This window comes from Nuphar pumila, chromosome 6, assembly GCF_984573655.1.
Source record: "Nuphar pumila chromosome 6, dmNupPumi1.hap1.1, whole genome shotgun sequence".
NCBI lineage: Eukaryota > Viridiplantae > Streptophyta > Magnoliopsida > Nymphaeales > Nymphaeaceae > Nuphar > Nuphar pumila.
In genome coordinates, this window is record NC_143254.1 from 15,395,075 (window position 1) to 15,420,862 (window position 25,788).

A 25,788-nucleotide genomic window follows, 5' to 3' on the forward strand; every position below is an offset into this window, starting at 1 on the left:
CATCCGTTTATCTTATAAATTGTCTTCCTTCAAAAAAATTAAATAAAATCTCACATTTTAAAATTCTATATAAAAAAGAACCCGACTACAATAGGTTGAGAGTCTTTGAATGCAAATGTTTTGTTCTTACCGATAAAAATGATAAACTCTCACCAAAAGCTATCCCTTGTGCTTTTTTTTGATATTTTGTAACTAAAAAAGGTTTTAGATGCTATGATATTAAAAATGATAAATTATATGTTTCTAGGAATATAACCTTTTTAGAAAATGTTAGTGGTTTTGAAGAATGTGAAACTTATAGATAATGTGGATTACTCTTTTTTGTTTGAGTTATTATCTAGAAATGATGATGTTTCTAGTAATGATGAACTCGTATATAATGATCTTAGTGATGACAAAAATATAGAAGAGAATAATAACTCTCCTTATCAATCTCTTGACCAACGTACCGAAGTAAGAACATCTAGTGATTCTATCATGTATACACATAGAGATAGAAACACCTTTAGAGGTGCAATTGAGAAATATAGTGAATCTAGTGAGTCTACCTCCACAAATAATCTAAATCCTCGTAGAACCAAAAGAGCTAGAAGAATTTCTTCTAGATTCATATCCTATGAATCCTTCTCACCTAAATATAGAGCATGCCTTAGCGCCATCCATTCATATGTGGAACCTAAAAACTTTGAAAAAATCAAGAAAATTATCGAATGGAAGGAAGCCATGGATAATGAACTTAGAACACTTAGAAAGGCTAAAAAACCAGAATTTCAAGATCTACCTAGTGAAAAGAAGACAATAGGATATAGGTGGATTTTTAAGGTCATGACCAAGAGTGATGGGTATCTTGAAAGGTATAAGGCCCGTCTAGTTTTTAAAGGGTATAGTCAACTATATGGAATAGACTACGATGAAAATTTTGCCCCCATTGCGCATATGGTTATTGTTAGGTGTCTTATTACTATTGCCTCAATTAAAAATAGAACATATATCAAATGGATGTTAAAAATGCCTTTTTAAATGATAAAAAAGTCTATATGGATGCTCCTCTAGGTATGGATGTTCCTAAAGGTAAAGTTCTTCACCTACGGAAAGCTCTTTATGGTTTGAAACAAGCTTCCAAAGCTTAGTATGATCGATTTAATAACTTAATGTTAGAAAATGGAATTACTTCATGTTATATTGACACTGCCTTGTTTGTCAAGAAATCCAATGCAAAAATTATGATTTTATTATTATATGTTGATGATATGCTAATTATAGGTGACGATGCTAAAAGGATTAAGATTATAAAATCTATACTAAAAGATAAATTTGAAATGTCGGACTTAGGATTTCTGATATACTTTTTAGGCATTGAAATTGCCTACTCTCACAGGGGTTATTTCTTATATCAAACTAACTTGCATTTGAGATTATTAATAGGTCAAGAATTACATATGATAAAGTTTGTGAAACCTCTGAAGTGGTAGGAACAAAGTTAAAAATCGATGATGGAGTTCTCCTAAAAGATCTCACTCCTTACAGACAACTTGTTGGGTCTTTGATGTATCTTAGCATCACTAGAGCTGATATTTCATATGTCGTTCATGTTGCAAGTCAATTCCAGCATGCTCCTACATCCGTTCATATGAGTGCAATTCTCCGAATCATCATATATATAAAGGGATCCTTGAATAAGGGTGTATTTTTATTTTTATCTTCTGAGTTAAATTTAATTGATTATACTGACTCTGATTGGGGAGGTGATCCAAATAACCATCACTCTACCACTGGTTTTTGTGTATTCTTAGGTGAATCATTAATTTCTTGAAGATGCAAGAAGCAACAAAAGGTGTCCCTATCATCTACTGAAATCGAATATCGAGCCATCGCAACTACAACTATAGAGATTGTTTGGATTCGCTAGCTGTTGGAAGACATAGGGGTTCATGTTCAAGGGCCCATAAAGTTGTGTTGTGATAACAAGAGTGCAATCTATATTATCAAAAATCATACTTTTCATGAGCGCACGAAGTATATCGAGATGGACTGCCACTATGTTAGAGAAGAATATCTGAAGAAAGTTATCGATCTGCCTTGTGTAACATTAGAATACCCTTGGTTCGATTACCCCTGGTAAAGGCGCCAGGAACGGTCGAACCTCGTACCGACGAGCGAATCCCGTCTCCCAGTTTTCCCGCAAATATTTCAAAACGGAGGCGAGTTATTTTCTTAAATATTTTTCAAAATTAAGGTCAAGTGAGACCTCGCAAAAGAGTTCATCTTCTCTTCTTTCCTTTTATTTTCTCCCTTCAAAAAGGAGGAAATAGAGGATTGGAAAGGAAAAGAGAAGAAAGAGAGAGAACATTACGAGAGGAAAAATTTTGCGATGATCACAGGTTTGGCGACCGAGATGGGACCCGTCTTCGTCCGGTCGAATTTAAATGCCTTTTTTTTCTTGCTTTGATATTATCTAAGTCTTTATTCTACATATGTCAGCTGCATTTTTATATCAACTGGCTAACTTTTTTACGAAAGCACTCTACTCTCTTAGATTCAATTTTCTCCTTGGCAAACTTTCGGTCATTACACCGTAAGTTTGAGGGGGGTGTTAAATTATGTCTCATATATATAGAAATATACATATACATATATATTTTATATATATGTTTATGTATCTATCTATTTATATATATATATATATTCTTTGTAATACCCTCTAGGGGTAAAATTGTCTTTTCACATGTAACATCATATTCACTTGAATATGTGTATTTTCATTTCTTTCTTTTTCTTTTTCTTTTTCTTTTTATTTTTTTCTTTTTACTTTTTTTGTTTTTTATATCTTGGAGGGGTCCACAATATAGACGTTGGACCACTCCAACGATCATAAATATGACCGTTGGAGGGGCTCCAATGTCTATATGGGAGACCCTCCTTGTGTCCCTTGTAGCCCATAAATAAGGGGTGTTTTCCCATTGTATTGTTAAGCTTTGTAGTGCTTTCTCTCTCAATAAAAGATTACTTTTTTATGCCTTTGTGCATTTGTATTCCTTTGTGAGTGTTTTCTTGTGCCTTTGTGCACTTATTGGCTTTGTAAATCTTGTGGGTTATTAAGTCATCTTTGAACTTGATATTCTTGAACATATTTTTACAACTCCATGGTTCTAAATATTAAGTTGTGTATATATATATATATATATATATATATATATATATATATATATATATATATATATATATATATATATATATATATATTTGTTTCATATTGTGTATATATATATAATATATGTATTATAATATATATACATGTACAACTTAACACAAAAAGCATAACTATTATCACAGGAAAAACAAGATATCAAGCATCCAATACTGTAACAATGGTCATACAAACAAATGAGTGGTAAAACACACTCATAGAAATCGAGGTCAATCACCTGTCACTTAGATACATGCCTATACTAACAAAATGACGTGAGGTGCACACACAACTCACCCCAATGACTACCTCGAATTTTCAACAACAATGAGTTCAGAAGCCAATCAACCATCAATCAGACCCAAGGCAAATGACAACACATCACTTATAACCCCTGAAAATCTAGACTGATAAGATGACATGAGGTGCACGCATAACTTACCTCAATGGTTAACCTTTACTCCACAACATTGAGGTGCATATGAAACAAATGAGTGATACAACATACTCATAGAACCGGAGGTCAATCAACCGTCAATCAGAGCCAAATCATTTGAGAATTCATACTGACAAGAAGACGACAAGAAGACAAAGCTGCACACAGAACTCACCTCAACAACTAACTTTGGTCCCACAACATAGAAGTGCATACAACTCACCTCGATAAGGCCAAACAAATAATAATGGATGTATCGACAGAAGAATGATGAACTTACACAGCCAAATAATAAAAACCTAGAAAACACATTCCATGGAACAAGAACGAATAAGACAAATTTTCAAGTCAAGAAAATCCTCAAATAATGCAATTATAGAGCCTTCAATCATGAACCGAAATGTCTACCAATATTAAGTGGATAAACAAAAAAAAATGTTCTCTAAGGAACATTCTTACAAAACCTACACAAGAAGTTTCATAATATAAAAAAATGATATTTTATTTAATATCATATGTAATAGAATCATAACACTTAAAACTCATGTGAGGTATCATGATGCAAATAAGTTTTAGTAAAAACATACAACCATGTGATAGGATAGAATGTCCTCCAATGAGAGTATTTAATTATGAACAAGCATGTCCATCATTAATGGACAGTTACTAAAGTAAACCACGAGGGAAACACTTATAACACCTACAACGGGCAAACACAAAGAAGGTTCTCATAATTCTCAAATTAATATTTTATTAAAACTAAGTATGCAAAAAAGCATAATATTTAAATCTCATGCAAAGCATGTAAGATAATATTCATTAAAGAGTCATGAGACTAAGGAAATAGTAGAATCACAAGGACCACAAAAGGGCCAACAAGTGAAACAACCAATAACATTACTATTTTTAATCATTTTTAAAAATGAACATATTTAAAAGGCATTTATAAAAGTGAATGGTTCCCATAAGAAATCATGCACAATACCTTATGCACGAATAGATAATCTCATTCATCATGTAAGACAATCACAAGTGCACAAGGATCATATATCAATATAAAAAATATTTATTCAAATTTAAAAAATAACAAGGTATCCATGATCACTAAGTTCTTAACCACATATAATTTTTAATACTTTATATATCAATATAAAAAATACAACAACAACAACAACAACAACAACAACTACGCCTTCATCCCAAAACAATTGGGGTCAGCGATATGAACCAAAAAGAAATTCATTTTGGGTCTTCCACATGAATCCTTTTCCTCCAATCATTTCTATCCAACGCCATGTCCTCGGTGAGGTTCAAAGCATTCATATCCTTTCCTATCATCTCCATCCAAGTCTTCCAAGGCCTACCCCGACCTCTTTTAACTAATATATTTTCCCATTTCTCCAACCTTCTAACTGGAGCATCATTAGGCCTTCGCCGAATATGTCCAAACCATCGTAAACGATTCTCTCACATCTTATTTTCAATGGGTGCAACACCTACCTTCTTACGTATCTCTTCGTTCCGAATCTTATCTTTTATTGTATTTCCACACATCCATCTAAGCATCCGCATCTCAGCTACACTCATTTTTTGAATATGATGTCTCTTGGCAGCCCAACATTCCGTACCATATAGTAAAGCGGGTCTAATAGTCGTCCTATAAAACTTTCCCTTCAACCGCAATGGCATTCTACGATCGCACAGCACTCCAGTAGCACTTTTCCATTTCATCCACCCAACCTTTATCCTATGATTTACATCTCCATCAATTTCTCCATACTTTTGAATGATGGATCCCAAATATTTGAAATAATCATTCACCGGTATATCTTGCTCACCAAGCTTCACTACACTCCCATCACTACTCCGTTGCTTACTAAACCGACATTCCATATATTCAGTCTTACTCTTACTCAACTTAAAACCTCTAGCTTCCAATGTCTGTCTCCATAATTCTAACTTAGCATTAACCCCAGCTCTAGACTCATCAATCAAAACAATATCATCAGCAAACAACATACACCACGGTACATTTTCTTGAATTGATCTCGTAAGCTCATCCATCACAATCGCAAATAGGAAAGGGCTTAAAGCAGATCCTTGATGTAACCCAACCGTTATCGGAAACTTGGTTGTCACCCCTCCACAAGTGCGGACATTGGTTACTACTCCTTCATACATATCTTTAATTATACTAATGTACTTGAGAGAAACACCTTTCTTCATCATTGTCCACCAGAGAACGTCCCTAGGTACTCTATCGTATGCCTTCTCTAAATCAATAAAAACCATATGCAAATCTTTGTTCCTCTCTCTATATCTTTCAATAAGTTGTCTAAGAAGATGTATAGCTTCCATAGTTGATCTTCCAGGCATAAAACCAAATTGATTCTCCGATATCATGACAACCTTCCTCAACCTAGACTCAATCACCCTCTCCCAAAGTTTCATAGTATGACTCATGAGTTTTATACCACGATAGTTTGTGCAATCTTGTATATCACCCTTATTCTTATATAAAGGCACCAAAGTACTCTTCCTCCACTCATTAGGCATCTTATTTGTTCGCCAAATCAAGTTAAAAAGATTTGTCAACCATTCTAAACCTTTCTCTCCCAAGCATTTCCAAGCCTCGATAGGTATACCATCTGGGCCAACTGCCCTTCTTGATTTCATTTTCTTCAAAGCCTCTGCAATTTCTTTCTTTTGAATCTTGCGCATGAAGTCACGATTTATCTCATGAAAAGGAATGGAGAAGTCTCCAAGATCTTGAGCATGACTATCATTAAATAGCTTATCAAAATAATCTTTCCATCTCTCCTTAATCTCCTCATCTTTGACTAAAACCCTTTGCGTTTCAACTTTGATACATCTAACCATACCCAAATCCTTCGATTTCCTATCTCTCATCTTTGCAAGCCTATAAATATCCTTCTCGCCTTCTTTGGTATCCAACTTGTCATAAACCTCCTTATATACCTTAGCCCTCGCGTTTCGAACAACTTTTTTAGCTTCCTTCTTTGCTATCATATACTTCTCCAAATTCTCATTATCACGACTCTTACTTAGATTTCTATAACACTCTCTTTTAACCTTAATAGCTAATTTGACATCCTCGTTCCACCATGATGTATCAATATAAAAAATATTTATACAAAATTCAAAAATAGCAAGGTATCCATGATCACTAAGATCTTAATCACATAATTTTTAATACTTGATAATCTATTTTAGGTTTCACATAAGAATACATCAAGAGTAAAGAAATAAAAAGAAATTCAAACACAAGTTAAGCAAAATCTCACAAGATCATACTTGTGAATGACACACAATACCATTTTAAATTATTTTAAAATATTTGACAATTTTTCAAAAATAAACAAAACAAAGTTCATTAATAAATATGAACATGATTTGACATTTATAACCATGAAGTGTTCAAATAAAGCATCTAAATGCCAACAATACATGCTCAAGAATACTAGATCATATACGTACATATTAAATAAAGCAAGTTTGAAAAACTAAGATTTAGACTATATCTCATAAAAGTATGCACATATATAATTTCAAAAGATCAAACAAATATTATAAACCTTATAAAACATTTAATAAAAATAAATCCAATAAAAAATTTAAAAAATATTTAAAGATTTTAATTTTTAATAAAAATAACTAATAAATTTTTAAAGATAAGAAAAATGAGTGTTTTCTCATGCATAATGCATGAGATAGATAACCCAAGTAATACTAAAGATATATGATACATACCGAGTCAAGATTTCTCTAGAATCCAAACCACACAACGATCAGAAATCCTTCACGAAGCACGAACTCGAACTAAAGAATCCCACGTCCCAAAAAGACAAAATACCAAAAAATTCTTGGCTATGATATCATATAATGAAATATGCAGATATAAAAAATGAGGACCTCTAAGAGCTTATAAGATTATAAACACAAAGTGCACATGCAAATACACAGTCCAAATAAGAGACAATAGAAGAGCGCAAAGGCACTACACAAGCACTAAGTGCATTCAAGATCTCAAAAAACTAAAGAGAGGAACACAAAATTATAAAAAATATTCATCTTATTGAGCATGAATGCTTAAGCGAAGCATTATCTTACAAAGAGGAGAAAAACTCTATATATAGAGCCAAGATGGGCATTTAAGAGAGGCATTCACTGTTACAACAGTCATATTTAACAGTCTCATAGGCAGTCATTGTTCAACAGTCATAAATATGATTATTGGAACAATCCAATAGCTAGTTGGATTGTTCCAACAGACATATAGGCCTCATACACTGTACAACAAAGACAAAAATACAATATTTTTCCTAGTGGACAGTCAATATTTACATAAAAATAACAAGACCAAAATGCCCCCAGAGAGCATTACCTATTACATAAATACAATATATATCAATATTAAAAAGAGTGGATTGCCCCCAAATCAAATATGACATGCGCAAAGTGATCAAACTATGATAATACCTTCGATCAAATCGGTCTGATCATCTTGCTCCATGGTTGTAGCAACGTACACCCATTCATTGGTCTTCCCTTGCGCCTCCTACTGTTGAGGTCTCTGTTGTTGTTGTGACTGCTTCTGGCTGCCCTGGGCTCTTGGCTTGTTCGGCCAGTACTGAGTGATATGACCAGGCTTCTTGCACTGATAGCTGAGCCCAGTGAAGAAAGGACACAAACCGAAGGGATGGCTCTTATTGCACCTCTTGCATGTCTGTTGTGTCTTTCCTTGTTGTTGCTTCTTCTATTGAGGATGGTTGTGGTGGTTCCTCTATTGGGTCTTTTGCTTCTTGTTCTGCGCCCCCTGTGTCTTACCACCAGTAGGTGGATGCTTCCAAACTCCACCATTACCGTTGCCACCCAACTTCTTAGACTGCCCTCCCTTGAATTGCTCACACTCATTCAGGATAGAAGCCGACTCAATCACGTCGCTAAACATCGTAGGGCGGTTGGTTATCACCCGAACACGTAGCCCATCCTTGAGCTCCCTTATGTACTTTGCTGCCCTCGCCTTGTCGTCAACAAACAGGTTGGGGCAATATCACTCCAAGCTCCGAAATTTGGTGGTATAGTCCACCAAACTGATGTTCTCTTAAGTCAGCTTGAAGAATTGTTGTTGCATCTTTTCTCTGGCGAACGAGGGAAAGTAGACTTCTAAGAACTCATCTCGAAAAGTTTCCCAGGGAATAGACTTCATTGTGGTGTACTTCACCTTCCGCATAGTGTCCCATCACTTCTTGGCATCACCCTTTAGATGGTAAGTGCCAAAATCAGCCTGTTTGTCCTCTAGTACAGGCAGGACACGGAAGGCACACTCAATCTCCTCGACCCAGCTCTCAACGACTTCAGGGTTGGCCTTCCCAAAAAAAGTTGGCGGATCCAACTTTAAGAATTTCTCATAGGTCACCGCACTAGCGTTAGTAGTCACAACTGATGCGGGGTGTGCAGATGGTCTAGGCTGAGCAGTTTGTGCCTGGATGTGCATAGTAACTGTCTCGGCCAGACTATTGAGGGCATTTGTCAGAAAATCCTTCTATTTTTGCCAGTTCTCAAGAGTGTTCGTACAACTATGAGTATACATCTAAAAAAAATCAACTAAGAATTATCATTCAACCATACCCGTAGATCAAACCTCCTACCCCTTTAGGATTGATCCCACTAAAAAAACATAATCACATCAAGCATGCAAATTAAATCATCATACACTGATTTAATTATAATGGTCTATATTGCCAAAATAACAATTTTCATAATTACCTGACAGTAAAGAAACAAAAATTCACAAAATACCTCTTACCAGTGATGTGGAAACTGCTTTTGGAGTACGAGTTTATGACTTTATAGTGGTGATTCTGAATAGCTCTGATATCAACTCTGTAACGACTCTAAACTAACCCTAAAAAATATATAATTTTTTTTAAACATTGTAAAAAATATCTCAGGGACCCGGAGCACATTACAGATTTAATTTACACAACCCAACAATAACTCCAGACATAATATAAATCAAATTATGGATTAAAATTGAATTTATTGCAATCAAATAATCCCCACTGAGGGTTCACATAGTTTCCTAAAAACAAATTCTCTCAAATACGTCAGAACCCTGGCTACCATATCATAATCCTCGATCCCTCTAGCAAGTTGGTTCCTCCATCACTGTGCCTCAGTACCTAAAAAATATTTTTAAAAATAGGGTAAGAACCAAAATTCTCGTACGAGATCCTCTCAAAATCCAACAGTAAAAAATTTTAGCATAGATTAAATCAATCACAAGTTTAAGAGGGCTCTATAAACAACACACATTTAGAACAAACTTACAATTTAAGCAATTCAAATAAAGCAATCAATAATTTTATGCTTCATTAACAATTAGGAATGCATGAATCAATACAACATACATGGATAACTTTTGAAGTTAAATTATCATAATTGATTTTGCATGCATGTTCCTATTTAATACATATAATTTAATTTTTACTTTTTTAAAACCCGCAGATACTAAAAAATGGGCCAAATTTTTGAGGTTCAAGGTAGTTTATAGTAGTAGCTTAACACATAAATTGTATTTTAATTATTGGGTTCTACACATGTTCCTCGATTGGCGTCAGAAATCATCATCATAAATCAGAACATTAGGAATCATCACCTAATACCAGGGCGATAAGAAAATCAACATTTATTGATGCCACTTTCTTAGTATATCAATAATTACAGCTGAGTCAACAATACTACCCCTAGGTAAAATGGCGGAAGTTCCCTACAACCATGGCCGAAAACATGAACTACATATTAGGTTCTTGAGGAAACAAATGCACACGACGTTTAGTACCCTCACGGTCCCCCATCACCGTCATCCAAGGTTCTCACCCTTTTAGAGGGACACCAGAGAAGAAAAATTTATTACACTGTTTGGTTTCTTTTACTATTTTTAAACAATTATTAGTTATACAAATCACCATGAAATAACATATTCGGACCCTTGCCCTATCAATTCAGCAGTGTAATTAATTCAAAGCAATACCAAAATCATTTTGCACTGCATTTACAATTTACTACCTCATGAGCAATACGTGCTCCTAGCCTCCAAAGGCCCATCGGTGGTCTACACACAACCATTGTACAATTTAATAAGATTTAAATAACATTGCAAATTTCACTAAACATGAACCACACACAAACATTCAACTATTTATGTTCACAATACAACCTCAATGTATATCCACAACAATTTAATGAATGCACATTGAACCAAGCATAACAATCTTACCATGTCAACAGGGAAATCAAAACATCTAAAATCCTCAGATTTACTAACTGTCCAAGGCAGAATAGTTTTAACATTTTCTAATGGAAAACAAAGTTCTAAGCATATGAAAGATTTGGATTCCAATTTGATTTTTCATATAGAAATCAGATTTTTATAACACAAAAAATCAGATTTTTATAACATGTCAACTTACTTTTAGAATCAGATTTAAATCAAATCCGTGTTAAAATATGTATATATATATATATACATATACTTATATATATATATATATTCATATATATATAAGTATATATATACATATATGTATATATATACAATTTCCCTTTTATTGAAATACCCGATAGGGGTATTCTTGTAAAACCACATGTAACTTTTTCTTTTTTAACTTTTTTTCTTTTTCTCTTTTTCTTTTTCCTTTTTTTCCTTTTTTTATTTTCTCCTTTTTGTAAGACCAAAAGGGCCCCACACTTGTAGTCGTTGGGGCCCCAACGGTCAGATTTATGACCGTTGGGGCTCCCAACGACTACATGGGAGCCCCTTGTGGTCCCTTCCTTTAGTCTCCCTCCTCTATAAATAGAGGAGGTATTCTCCTCTTGTAAGCATTGGGTTTTTCACCCTTCTCTTCCTTTCTTCAATAAATCCAACTTATGACTTTAGGTCATTTTCTACTTTTGAGAGTTTTGTGTGTGCACTTTTAGTGTTTGTGTTCTTGGCTCTTGAGGTCACTCTTAAAGAGTGCTTTTTACTCCATTGGTGCTTCCGCCTCTTTTCATTACATGGTATCAGAGCTCGGTTGGTGATTGGGCTTCTCTTTATTATCTTGGAGTGTGTGCCTCTCAAATTTTAAGAAGAAAGGAAGGATTTGGTGCCGATGGAACGTGATTCTAAAGTGGAGCTTTCTTTTAAGCTAAATGGGTCCCAACTATCTCGTGTGGGCCTCCGCGATGAAAAATCATCTAAGAGGTAAGAAACTTTGGGGTTTTGTTATGGGAACTACTCCCGAACCCTCTCTTGTTCTCACTAAAATCGAAAATGAGGTTGAAAAAGCTTTAGATGGCGATGAGTGCATCAAAGCTATCAATGACCATCAATCCAAAGTTGAGGATTGAGAAAGTAACCATGCCAAAATTTTGGCATGGTTTATGAACAATGTTGACCTTAAAAATTGTGCTAATATTGCCAAATTTAGAAGGGCCAATGAGGCATGATTTTTCCTTAAGGGTATGTATACCCAAAAGGATCTTGCTCGACAATTTTTTTGTCAAGAAAAAATCCGTTCCACCAAACAAATGGACATGAGTGTCCGAGACTATTTTAGCTCTCTAACCCCTCTTTGGGATGAACTTGCTCTTCTTGAGCCTAAATGGGTGGCTCCAGAAGATATTGAATTAAGAAGGGAACAAATTGAAAATGAGCACTTCTTTCAATTTCTTCATGGTCTTCGTCCGGAATTTGAACAAGTTAGGACATCTCTTCTCCATAGAAGCAAAGCCCTACCTATTGAAGGCGCCCTCTCCGAAGTATGCCAAGAGAAAACTCGACTTGGCTTAAGCATTAAGAATGATGAAGTTTTGGCCGTTACTAGGCCCGGATCAAATGTTAAAGCCTATAGACCTCTTCACTTTAACAAAAATAGTAATGGACCTAGAAAGGGAATAATATGCCATTATTGTAATGAATCGGGACATATTAGACCGGTTTGTCCCAAACTTAAAGGAAAAGTAGCCGCGGTTGGAGAAAATTCTTCAAAGAAGGAAGAAGAAAGTGCCAAAGAGGGAGATATCAAAGCGACTCTTAATCATATCTCCGAAGTTCTCCAACATCTTCTCAAGACTTCTTTCTCAACATCCGGAGCCGCCATCGCCTACTCTTCATCACCTCCAGATATGTGGATACTAGACTCTGGTGCTTCTTTTCATATGACATCTCATAAAAACTCTCTTTCAAATGTTTTTTCCGAACCCATATCCTCTTATGTTTCAACGGGCGATGGAACATCATTGAAAATTGAAAGTATTGGAACGCTTGATTTTAAAAATTCTCAAAAAAATTTCGTTCCTAAAGTAAGAATCGTTCCAAAAATTAATTTAAATCTTTTTTCCGTTTCTCAAATCACCGATCATGGATGTCAAGTCTCTTTCTTACCTAAAGATTGCACCATGCAGGATCTCCAGTCAGGGAAGCTGATTGGGCAAGGCCATAGAAGGGGTGATCTCTATTTTATGGACTTTTTGACTCTTCCATCTAAGTCATCTTGCAATCTTGTAAAAGACAAAAGTATTGGAATTTGGCATAAGAGACTTGGTCATCCAAATTTTGTAAAAATGTCTCTTTTTCCGTTTTTGAACAATACTTGTAAAAACAATCACATGACTTGTAAAGATTGCATTTTTGGGAAATCTAAAGCTACTCCATTTCCTCAAAGAAATTACTTTACCACTCGGCCATTTGAACTTGTTCATTCCGATGTGTGGGGACCTTCCACTATTTTGTCTAAAGGAGGATTTTCGTATTATGTGGTCTTTATTGATGACTTCACTCGATTCACGTGGATTTACTTTCTAAGTCGCAAATCCGAAGTTTTCTCCTTCTTTAAAGAATTTCATGCAATGGTTAAAAATCAATTTTTGGGAAATCTATCTATTCTTAGGTCCGATTCGAGAGGTGAATATATGTCCAATGATTTTCAAAGCTATTTAAAAGAAAATGGAATTTGTCATCAACGTTCTTGTCCCAACACTCCGCAACAAAATGGTCTTGTGGAAAGAAAGCATAGACACATAATAGAAACTACAAGAACGTTATTAATTTCAAAAAATATCCCAAAATCCTTTTGGGCCGAAGCGGTTCTAACCTCAACGTATCTTATCAATAGAACCCCTTCATCCTCTTTGAAAAATCTTTCTCCATTTGAAAAACTTTACAATATGTCTCCCGATTATAAAAGACTAAGGATTTTTGGATGTAAATGCTTTGTTCTAACTCACAAAAATGATAAACTTTCTCCTAGGGCTATTGAATGTATTTTCTTGGGATATGGCGAAAAACAAAAAGGTTATAGATGTTTTGACATACTTAAAAACAAACTTTATATCTCAAAAGATGTCACATTCCTAGAAGAAGAAAATGTTTTTTCGCACCAACCAAATGAAAATATTGATTATTCTTTTTTATTTGACTTATTGCCTCAAGAAAACATCATAGATGATCATATTGATCCTAGTGAACCCCTTGGTGAAGATCATATTGAACATCCAAATGATGATCAAAACTTAGAAGAAAATGTTTCAAGACAAATACAAGTCTACTCTAGAAGGAATAAAAGAAACCCTCCTTGTGCCCTTGAAAAATTCTCTCAAAGTGAGTCAATCGAAGAGACCTTTCAAAGAAAATCAAATCGGATTTCCAAAATACCCAATAGATTTGTTTCTTATGATTCTTTTTCTCCTAACTTTCGAGCATGCCTACTTGCTCTTCACTCCTTTCATGAACCATCTCATTACAATGATGCTAAACAATATGATTATTGGAATGAAGCTATGGAACTAGAACTTAATGCTCTTAAAAGGGCACAAACTTGGGAAATCATTGATCCTCCCAATGGCAAGAAACCCATTGGATGTAGATGGGTTTTTAAAGTAAAAACTAAGAGTGATGGTTCATTAGAAAGATATAAGGTTAGGTTGGTAGCCAAAGGATATGCCCAAGAGTATGGGGTAAATTATGATGAAACTTTTTGCCCCAGTTGCTCGAATGACTAGTGTTTGAGCTCTTATTGCTATAGCCTTTGTTAAAAAATGGCCAATATTTTAACTTGATGTCAAAAATGTCTTTTTGAATGGTAATTTAAATGAAGAAGTTTATATGGAACCGCCTCCAGGTATGAATTTAAATGGAAAAATTTTGAAATTAAAAAAGGGTTTATATGGACTTAAGCAAGCTCCTAAAGCTTGGTATGATAGGTTTAGTAATGTATTAATCAATTTAGGATTTTCTTCTTGCTATACTGACACTGCTCTTTTTGTTAAAAGGACAGGTGACTCCATTATTATGCTTTTGTTATATGTTGATGATATGATCATCACTGGGAACGACAAAAAGGGAGTAAATGATGTAAAGTCTATGTTAAAAGAAACTTTTGATATGTCTGATCTTGGATATTTGAGATATTTTTTAGGAATTGAAGTGGCTTATTCCGTGCGAGGATACATCCTATCTCAAATGAAATTAGCTGCAGAAATTTGTACCAAATCAGGAATATTTGATGAAAAGAAAGTTGAGACTCCCGAAGTTATTAATGCGAAACTGAGACTTGAAGATGGTGTTCTTCTTGAGGATCCAACACCCTACCGTCAATTAATCGGATCTCTCACCTATCTATCCATCACACGTCCAGATATAGCTCATGCAGTTCATGCAGCAAGCCAATTTCAGCATGCACCTACTTCGGTTCATACGGCGGCCGTAATGAGAATTGTGCGATACATCAAAAATACTATATCCAAGGGAATCTTCTTATCCTCTTCCTCATCTCTTGACTTAACTGCTTTTACTGATGGTGACTGGGGAGGAAATCCCAATGATCGTATCTCAATAACGGGTCTTTGTATTTTTTAGGTGAATCCCTCATTTTGTGGAGATGCAAGAAGCAGCATAAGGTTTCACTGTCATCCACTGAAGCTGAATATCGGGCCATGACAATGACAACTATGAAAATCGTATGGCTCAGGAGTCTCCTTGGTGACATAGGCGTCCCCATTTCCACTCCCACCAAGCTCTGCTGTGATAACAAAAGTGCGATATACATTGCCAGCAATCACACTTTTCATGAGCGGACCAAGCATATCGAAATGGATTGCCATTATGTTCGAGACGAATATCTCAGAGGGACTATCTCATTACCATATGTTACTTCAGAGTATCAACTAGCTCACTTCTTCGCCAAGGCGCTCCCAACTCCATGATTTATGTTTCTTCTTAGCAAACTTTCGGTCTTCTCCCCGTAAAGTTTGAGGAGGCGTGTTAAAATATGTATATATACATACATGTACTTATATATATATACATATATATATATACAGTTTCCCTTTTATTGAAATACCCGATAGGGGTATTCTTGTAAAACCACATGTAACTTTTTCTTTTTTAACTTTTTTTCTTTTTCTCTTTTTCTTTTTCCTTTTTTTCCTTTTTTTATTTTCTCCTTTTTGTAAGACCACAAGGGCCCCACACTTGTAGTCGTTGGGGCCCCAACGGTCAGATTTATGACCGTTGGGGCTCCCAACGACTACATGGGAGCCCCTTGTGGTCCCTTCCTTTAGTCTCCCTCCTCTATAAATAGAGGAGGTATTCTCCTCTTGTAAGCATTGGGTTTTTCACCCTTCTCTTCCTTTCTTCAATAAATCCAACTTATGACTTTAGGTCATTTTCTACTTTTGAGAGTTTTGTGTGTGCACTTTTAGTGTTTGTGTTCTTGGCTCTTGAGGTCACTCTTAAAGAGTGCTTTTTACTCCATTGGTGCTTCCGCCTCTTTTCATTACAATCAGATTTGTCAACACTTTCAAAACTTTTTTCGAAATATGTTTTAGTATATGTAGCTATACATATGAACATATACTGCTTGATATATATATCTTGATCGGCATATATACATATATGCTGATCAATTTGTACACACGGCCTATTATGCATATATATATATATATATATATATATATATATATATGCTTAACAGTCATATATATACCAGAATTGCCAATCCGAAAAGCGAGAGCGGGAAGCATAAGCGAGAAGCGAGGCACTTTCAAAATTTTAGGAAGTGGGAAGCGCGGGACGACTTAGAAATGAACCAAGAATCATCTCGGAAGTGACCTAGGAAGTGAACCGGAAGTAATCTAGGAAGCGAGGGGGAAGTGAAAAAAAAAGTAAGAAAAAAAAAACACAAAAAGAATGAAAAAATAAGGAGAAGGTTCCCATTTTTTTTTGTGCTTCCCCACACATTTCAGAAGTGCCACATTTCACGCTTCCAAAATGCACTTCATGAAAGCATGCTTCCCTATATAGTATGGTGCTTCTGGTAACTCTGATATGTACATCTTGGTTCATATATATATATATATATATATATATATATATATATATATATATAGAGAGAGAGAGAGAGAGAGAGAGAGAGAGAGATTTCTGATTCATCAAGCCATAGTTAATCAAGATAATCAAGAACCCAATTCTTAGTGGGATAAAACAGGCAATGCATGGAACTAACAACATACATGCACAATAAAAGAATTTACAGCATGACATGCACAGTAAGAATTTACATCGTATACGCACTGAAAAAGAATTTACAGTATGACAGACACAGTAGAGAATTGGCCCTAGATATGTATATATAATATACGTATTCTGATCAGCTGATATATATATATATATGTATTGGCTGAATTCAAGAACCTGTCTTGAATCTGTCAGCCCAAGAATCAGTCATTATTGCTGTTAAAAATTATTAGACTCTAGGTCAAGGAATCAAAATCAGATTTTGAACTAGTCACATGCATCTAAACTTGTGCATCAGTATATTTCTCAAAACAACACGTGCTAAACATAGTTTTTTTTTTAAAACACATATTAGTTTGAAATTAGAAAAGGTTCAAAGCATGCCACAAATCAGGGTATATATATTAAACTGTGCACACGAAGGCAGTCTGTTTAAGATCTGATCAACGTCAGACTGAAATAACTACACAAGTTCATACTAATCGAAACCAAGCACGCATAGACATTTTCAGTTTTTATACTATGATCTAATCATGCACAAATATGATTTTAAAAATATGATAGTAAGAATCTGTACAGGAATTTCTGATTCAGCATAAACCAAGAAATATACATATTTGTTCCCACTGGGATGTTAGATACAGACTTTTCCAGCAACCATACATATCGTGGGTTCAAATTAATGAAAATGTGGGTTCAATCACAACACATATGTTGATTGTATGATGCAGATCAGACATAAGCATCGACCCGCCGATTTACTGAAATCAACATGAACTCGTTTCAAAGGAGGAAACACAGTTACAAGTCCATAATCTCATGCAGTCTGTTTTCATCATAGCCCAACATGAACATGTAGGAAACTGGGTTTTCAGCAAGAATTACAGATTTTTCAGAGGTTGCGTTTTGGTTATCATAGGCCCAAATTGGAACACTGTTAACCAAATCAGCAAGAACAGCCATGGTGAAAAGAATCAGAAATCTGTAAATCTGTACTCAGATTCACAGATCCACGTGTTCTTAACCTCATGTTGATTCAATCTAACTAACTTCTGTACCTATTGAATGAGGATAGAGACCCATACCTTGTTTGCAGCTGTGTAAAAACAAAATTGGAGAAGAAGAGGACGCTGAAGGAGGTAGCTTTTGCTGCCTCTATTTTTTTTTCTCACCCATGGTACCACCTCCCCCTTTCTCTATTTTGTTTTTTTTCTGTGATTTCAGCTCTCTCTCCCTCTCTCTCAAAATCATGATTGAGAGAGAGGTCATTATGGTCTTTATAAAGCATATGAGACTCCTCTAAGGGGGACGTCCCATGTGTTTCTAGAAATAGAAATGCTTCTATGGAAATAGAAGTCTTTCTATACTATGATTCTTCTCTCTCTCTCTCTCTCTCTATATATATATATATAATTTGGTTATAGTAATTTTTTTTAAAGCTTACCTGTCCCACTACAATTAGATCTTGGGTCTTGGCCCAAAGGGTCCAACATCCATATTAAATGGGTCTTGGATCTTGGTCCGAAGGGTCCAAGATCTATATCTGGATCCATTTAATTGTTACATGAATCTTGGATCTTGGCCCATAGGGTCCAAGATCTATATTAGGATCCATTTCATGCCAGCAATTATATTAATTAAATATATTTATTTAATAAAAAATTATTTTATTAAAATTTTAAAGTTAGGAAAATTAGCAAGATATTACATTCAAATTCTGGTCTTAAGCCATTAATGAATTGTTAGAATTTGGCAGAGTTCAATATCTTCAGGGCAATGCCATCTTCGCTCTATAAGAGCCAACTCTTCCCAAAGGTCGGATAATTCGTTATAATATTCTCTAATACTTTTCTCCTCTTGAACCATAGTCCGAATTTTATCTTGCAAATTGCACACATGTGCAATATCCTTAAAAGAATACATCTTTTTGAGATATTCTCATAATTTGTTTGCATGTTCAAACCATAGTCACATATATCGCCGATATTTTAAAAATATTGCGATATTAACATTGTAAATTGAAAAAATGATATTAAAGGTAAAATATCACGATATTTTCAAAATATCTAAAAATTATATATATAGCGATATTATCGGATAATATTACGCTATTGTCGTTGTCACAACACAATAATGGTTGCTCTTTTAAAAAAGTTAGTGTAAGGGTATTTTAGGATTTTTTTAAAAAGGGGGTTATATATGTCTTTTTTAATTTTTTAATAGGTTAGTTTGGGTATAAACTATAAAATGTTACCTTTTTGTTAGGGTTACATGTCACTTTAAAAGGTAAGAAACATAAGAAGAAAGAAAAGAAAAGGGAAGGTTGCATCTTCTCATGATCTGAGAAAGAAAGAAGAGAAGAGAAAGAGGAAGGCAAGGAATGAAGGAAGGAAGAAAGGAAAGGAGTGAAATATGAAAAAAAGAAAGAGAAAGGGAAGGAAGGAAGAAAGAAGAAGAAAGAGGAAGAGAAGGAAGAAAAAAATGAGGAAGGGAAGGAACAAAAAAAAAAGAAATAAAAGGGAAGGAAGAGGGAAATGAGGCTTTACATTTATTTTTTCTTGTTTTTTTTTCTTATTTTTTATTTATTTTTATTTTATTTTTTAAATTCCAAGATTTATTAGAAAACCGATAAATACTGATATTATACCTCGTCAAGATATAGCCGATATCGATATTTGTAACTATGATTCACACTTAGCAAGACTAGAGCATTTTTTTATATCCACACTGTTAATAGGCCAAGACATGACCTTAGCATATCCCATCCTCCATTCCTTTCATTTTTTCTCATAAGTAACAAGGGTTTTAGTTTTCTCATCCTCCGTAAGAGGTACTTCTTTCTCATTCTCTACCTTAGTGAGAACTAGTTTAGGCTCTAAATTGGATCCATCCACTAATCCCCACAACCCTTTCGCACAAATATGGTGCTTCATAATTGAAGACCATGTTACATAGTTTGAATTGATGAGTTTCACGGGTATAATGGTGACACTTTCTTTGTCATTCATTTTTTACAAGGGTAAGAGAGAGATAAAGATAAGGTGAGAGAGAGATGAGAAGAGAGGTAGATAAAGCGAAGAAGATCACGAGCACTCCACCAAAGACTTGGAATAGGTGCACCAACAAAAGGTCGTACTGTAACGCCCCAAAATTTCAAACTTGTAAATTTTTAAAAGAATTTGAAAGAGACTAGAAAATCCTTTTGTTTTTCAGAGTTTTGACTTAGTTAATCAGCGAAAACGCTTTTTTTGAAATGACAAGTCGACAACCTTGTGTGCATTATCGCGAAACTTTCATTTCACAATAGATTTGCATCCATATGGATTAAAAAATAATTTCAAGTTTATACAAAATGAGATTTTCTGAGGAAATCCTTATACAAAATCTTAAACCAAAAAGATGTATTCAGGATGCGGAATGCCAGAAGAAACTGTGGGATCTTGATGCCATCTTGCAATCACGCCATCGCCTGTCGCTCAAACCTAATCATCACTTGTACCTATAAGATGGGTCAGTTTCATGAAAAGTTGGTAAGTGCACATTTATAACAATTTAGAGCAATCTAACATATGCATTTATTTTATACATGATATGCAATTCAACAAGTAAAATGAACAGGATAACTTTGTTTTGATATTAGTTGTCTTGAGGCTATGCACAAAAGTGAAACGTAAAAACAACTAAGATTGTTCGGGGGTTTGTTATGCTATGTGTTTTTGATACCCCAAATAGCTAGCTGAGTCTGTTCTTAAGAGAACGGTCGGTGACCAAGAGAGGATTCTCCAAAGGCATTCATGACAAATGATGCATTCAACTTCTGCAGAAGTTCCATGAGATCTACCACCTATAATAATTTTTTGTAGTCCCGTCCCCTAACTTCGATGACTGGGGACACCGAGTCATTTGCCCAAGGGGTGGTTGTTAACAACCTATTCATCAGAGTTTTTGTACCATCTCATCCTCTCCCTTGACAGAAACAAATAAGCGAATAGATTCGTCAGGTTTTATTTAATTGAAGACCCATTCTACATGCTCTGGTCTTTCAAACCAGCTCGAGCATCTTGCCTGTGAAAGTGATCATCACCATTATGTGATTTCAACAATGTGCATTTTGCATGCTTTAAGGTTACCGTAAACCTCTCATCCAATCACCGTAGTACTAACATGTCGTGCATGTCTGATAGTACTGCTACAATGAGAGGGCTATCGGTTTCTCAAGAGAAACCCCAACTCCAATGTTTCGTGAAAGAAACGATGTAACAAATTTAGTTTAGTTTGACATGATTTGGTTTTTCCAACTACTTTTATATCATTGCGCAATTTGCACGATACGAGATTGCCACGAATCTCTCATCCAATTATCATAGTATAACATGTTGCGCATGTCTTGTGATACTGCTTACGATAAAAGGGATATGGTTTTCTTAGAAGAAACCCTAACCAAACACATTCTCATGCTTCCAATCGGAAATATCTGGGTCATATCTGATATTAAACCTAAGTTAAAACATTTCCTCCTATCATGCCAGTTTGAGAAAAATGTAGTTGCAATTAGGCAACCCCCAAGTGTTTGAATCTTGCTTTTCAAAACTATGCATTTTTTTGGAATGATGGATTCTCGCAAGAAAACCTTTTTCTTTAAAGTTGTTGCATTCATGCGTAAATCCGTGTCTTTTGTAAAAGTGTAAGCTCGCTACGAGGTAGGAAAGAGTACGCAACTGCGTACCTTACGAGGTTGGATATATGTACCAATAACATATATATTACATCATGCAAGCCTATGCATATTTCAGCACAACAACAAAGTATAAAGCAAGGCTCGATGTACAAAACCCCACATTGTGCTAAATAAATGTGTAAGCAGTGCACGAGGTACGAAACTATACCCCAACTAAATAAATGCTTAAGCAATGCACGAGGTACGAAACCATACCCCAGCTAAATAAATGCATAAGCAATGCACGAGGTATGAACCCGTACCTCGACTAAATAAATGCGTAAGCAATAGCCTGTGCATGTGATAGCACGACGGCAAAGTAAATGACATAAAACAATGCTCGATATGTGAAACCACATATCGAGCTAAATAAATGCGTAAGCTGAAGCCTGTGCACGTAAAAACACGATGGCAAAGTAAATGATATAAAGCAATGCTCGATATGTAAAACCACATATCAAGCTAAATAAATGTGTAAGCAGAAGCCTGTGCACATAAAAGCGCGGTGACAAGGTAAATGACTTGAAGAAAATAGTTCAAGGATCGCAAAACTGTGTTCGTGAATTAAATGCGTAATGTGTATATATATATATATTTAATTCACAAGTTTTAAGATTTGTTCGTCCATTGTCCTTTGTACAACTTTCCCCTACCTTAGAGAATGTCGGTTTTGTTGAGGTTTTCGGGCATAGGTGATAAGTGGCTCGTGCCTCAGTGCGCACGTGGAGTCCGTTGCACCAATGGGGTGCGTTAAATGGTTTGTCGTACTGCAAAAAAAGAAGGAATCATGCATTGGCGTTGCATTTGGGTCACAAAGGGCGAAACCCGACCCTGGCCCAGGTCGCTAGGCTGAGCCAGGCCCCGAGTCGGCACGCACCGAGCTGGAAAATGGAGGGGACTAGGCTCACTTGGGCGAGTGATCCGGTTAGGCCCCAACCAAGCCGGACTCGGTTGGACTCCCAACCAAGTCGGGCTCAGTTCAGCAAAAAAGAAAGGATGGGGTGGGCTTGCCTACTAGGTCGAGCCCGACCCCAACCCGAGAGCCCCACGGGGTGGGGGTGGGCTCGGCTACCAGGCCGAGCCCAACCCCAACCCAAACATTAAGGGGGGTGGGGCCCACAAACACATGGGGGGTGGAGGTGGGCTCGGCTACCAGGCCGAGCCCAACCCCAACCCAAACATTAAGGGGGGTGGGGCCCACAAACACATGGGGGGTGGAGGTGGGCTCGGCTACCAGGCCGAGCCCGGCCCCAACCCGAGAAATAAGGGGGGTGGGGTGGGATCGACTACCAGGCCGAGCTCGACCCCAACTCGAGAATTAGAGAGAGACCGATCTGGGAGGGGCGGCGCCCCTTCCCTACTAAATGAAAAGTCAGAGAGAGAGAGCAGGGAGGGGGATGCGCCCCTCCCTTGCTAAACTAGAAGGAGAGCAGGGAAGGGGCGCCCCTCCCTTGCTAAAAAGAACAAAGAGGATGAGGGAGTAGGGAGGGGCGGTAGCGGTATCCCTACCCTGCAAAATAGCACCGAGAGAGAGAGAGAGAGAGTGGGAGGCAGGAGGTCGGTGACCTCCTGCCGGCACCCTCACATGGAAGATCAAGAGAGACAGAAAGAAGGGAGGCAGGAGATCGGTAACCTTCTGTTGGCGCCCTCACAGGGAGGACAGACCGAGAGAAGAGGGAGGGCGAGGCAGGAGGTCGGCAACCTCCTGCCGGCGCCCCTCCCCTGCGAACCGAGGACAGCAAGAGAGAGAAGGGGGAGAGAGATGGAGACACGCACCTGGGGGGGGGGGGGCGTCTCCGGTGAGTGGTCCGACTGGTGGTCGAAAAAAGAAAAGGGAGAGAGGAGAGGATATCGGGGGAGAGAAAAACGGCGGCGGCGGGGGGGGGGGGCTCCTCTTTTGCGTAAAAGGAACCCCTCCCCCCTGCGTGGGGGTGAGGGTTTGGGTCTGGATCCGGATCCAAGCCGGGGCCATTTTTTCCCAAAAAGGCTGGTTTTACACACACAAACACTTGAGCTTGCACGAGCACCAACAAGAAGCGAGTGAGAGTCTTCAAATATCACCGAAAAAGTCCACAAAAATGAATAATCATCAAGAAGGAACCCACTATGGAATTTACTCACAAAAACCCACAAAGGTGCACACTCAAGAGCATAAAAATAATAGTAATTTATTAATGAAAGCATGCAAAAAACATAGTTTGAATGAGGGGTTTTAACCCCTTTTATATACAATAGCTAAGGCTCGTAGAGCCATTGGATCTAGTCAAATGGCTATAATTGTAGCAATGGCTAGTCAGCCCACAGTCAACTCTGTGTTGACTGGTCAAAACAGAAAATAAAAATAAAAATAAAATATATACAAATATATATAATATATATACATATATGTATATACATATAACACACACACACACACATATATATATATATATATCATATATATATATATATATATATATACATTTTAATATCATGAGCGTAAATGGATCATATATTAAACATATGAGGTGTGACATCGGTCATCTTTGTTTATACTTTGTTCATGCACTTAAATTATTTTTTATCCATTCTGAATTGGAGACTTGAAGTTGGCTTCACTCGTATTAATTCATTTGTTATTATCTTACTTTTTTCTTATCTAATTGAAGTACATGGTTGGAAATTTCCATGTGTGATTTGTTAACAATTTTGTTCTATTGCAGGCTATTAAATGATAATGAATTGGAAGGACAGGTACCTGATAGGATTTACTCTGTTGGTGTTCGTGGTGGAGTCATTGAGTATGCTCCACTTCATGAAATTGTTTCTCCTGATGATGCTTCTGCTTTGTGATCTAAACACAAAAAATGCTTTTCTGAGTGTGTCCTGCCCTACATAAATTTTGATGTGTTGACAGTTAAGATGCTTCATATTTATTATAGTCAATTTTCCAGTATTAGGTGTTTCAAAAATCACACACTAGTGTTTAATTCCCTAGGCTTCTGCATCATCTTTTGGTTAGGCTGTTATTTGGTGAGTGCAACCAAAAGTTCTCTTGCTTTTGAAAAGTTAATTTCCAACGCTATGCTAATGTGATCTTTTGTCAAGATCATGATTCAAGAAGAAATTCCTGAATGACGCAATCAAGATTCAGGAGTACATCATCGTAAAGGGAAAGCTCTGGTTACTAAGAGGACCCTCCAAATGATGAAAAATATGAAAAGTGGAACTAAGTTGAAATATGGTTTGATAATTTTGAGATTTCTGTGAAACTTTTACAATCATGTGTTGGGTTAGTGCAGGTTAAGTTAGAGTTGGATTATACGTATAGGCTTGTCTGTGCCCGCGACAACACTGTAATTAAAGAATTCATTTCACCACAGGTTTAGTTTTCATGTTCCAAAACTAGTATAAATGAGGAATGGGTCTTTGTTTATGTGTGTAACTGCTGAAACACGTTTGGTCGATAGCATCAGACAGGGCTTGAAAATTTCGAAACCAGGTTGACTTGTTGTCCATCCAAATCCCAGTCTGCATCTTATCAAATTGTTCATGTTGCACCAGTGTGAAACCAAGCAGCACAAATTTCCCAATTTTAGCTTTATGTGTAAAATATAGTGTGATCTGGGTATGGTCAGATATTTCTTACCTGGACATGTATCAGAATCTGTTTATTCCAGACTGGAGCCAAGACCAATCCAGGTATGGAGACAATCTGATCCATGTCATTAAAGCTATCAAATTAGAACTATGTGTCAGATTCAAATCAGACCTGATGACAGTCACAGTGGCATGGATCTGGATAAGTACCAATAGAAGCTACAACATAAATCAGGGGCAGATTTCGAAATTTGGCAGAACTTTGTATTTGCTTAATATAAGAACCG

At 36.3% G+C, this 25,788-nt stretch overlaps 1 protein-coding gene across 3 annotated transcripts in view; it reads left to right on the plus strand.

Annotated features, from left to right (window-relative positions):
* LOC149834085 (receptor-like protein 4) overlaps window positions 1-25,788 on the plus strand; it is a 52,551-nt gene that overhangs the window by 17,619 nt on the left and 9,144 nt on the right. Inside the window, exon 7 of one of the 3 annotated variants that reach the window (XR_016432506.1) lies at window positions 24,625-24,655. The exons of 1 other annotated variant lie outside the window; for it this stretch is intronic. Coding sequence is in view for 1 of the 2 variants with exons in the window: in XM_090009955.1 (XP_089866081.1) it covers window positions 24,625-24,702 (78 nt within the window). In the remaining variant the exon portion in view is untranslated. Of the gene's footprint in view, window positions 1-24,624; window positions 24,703-25,788 lie in introns of all 3 variants that reach the window. One more of the 3 variants, XM_090009955.1, reaches the window with a different exon arrangement.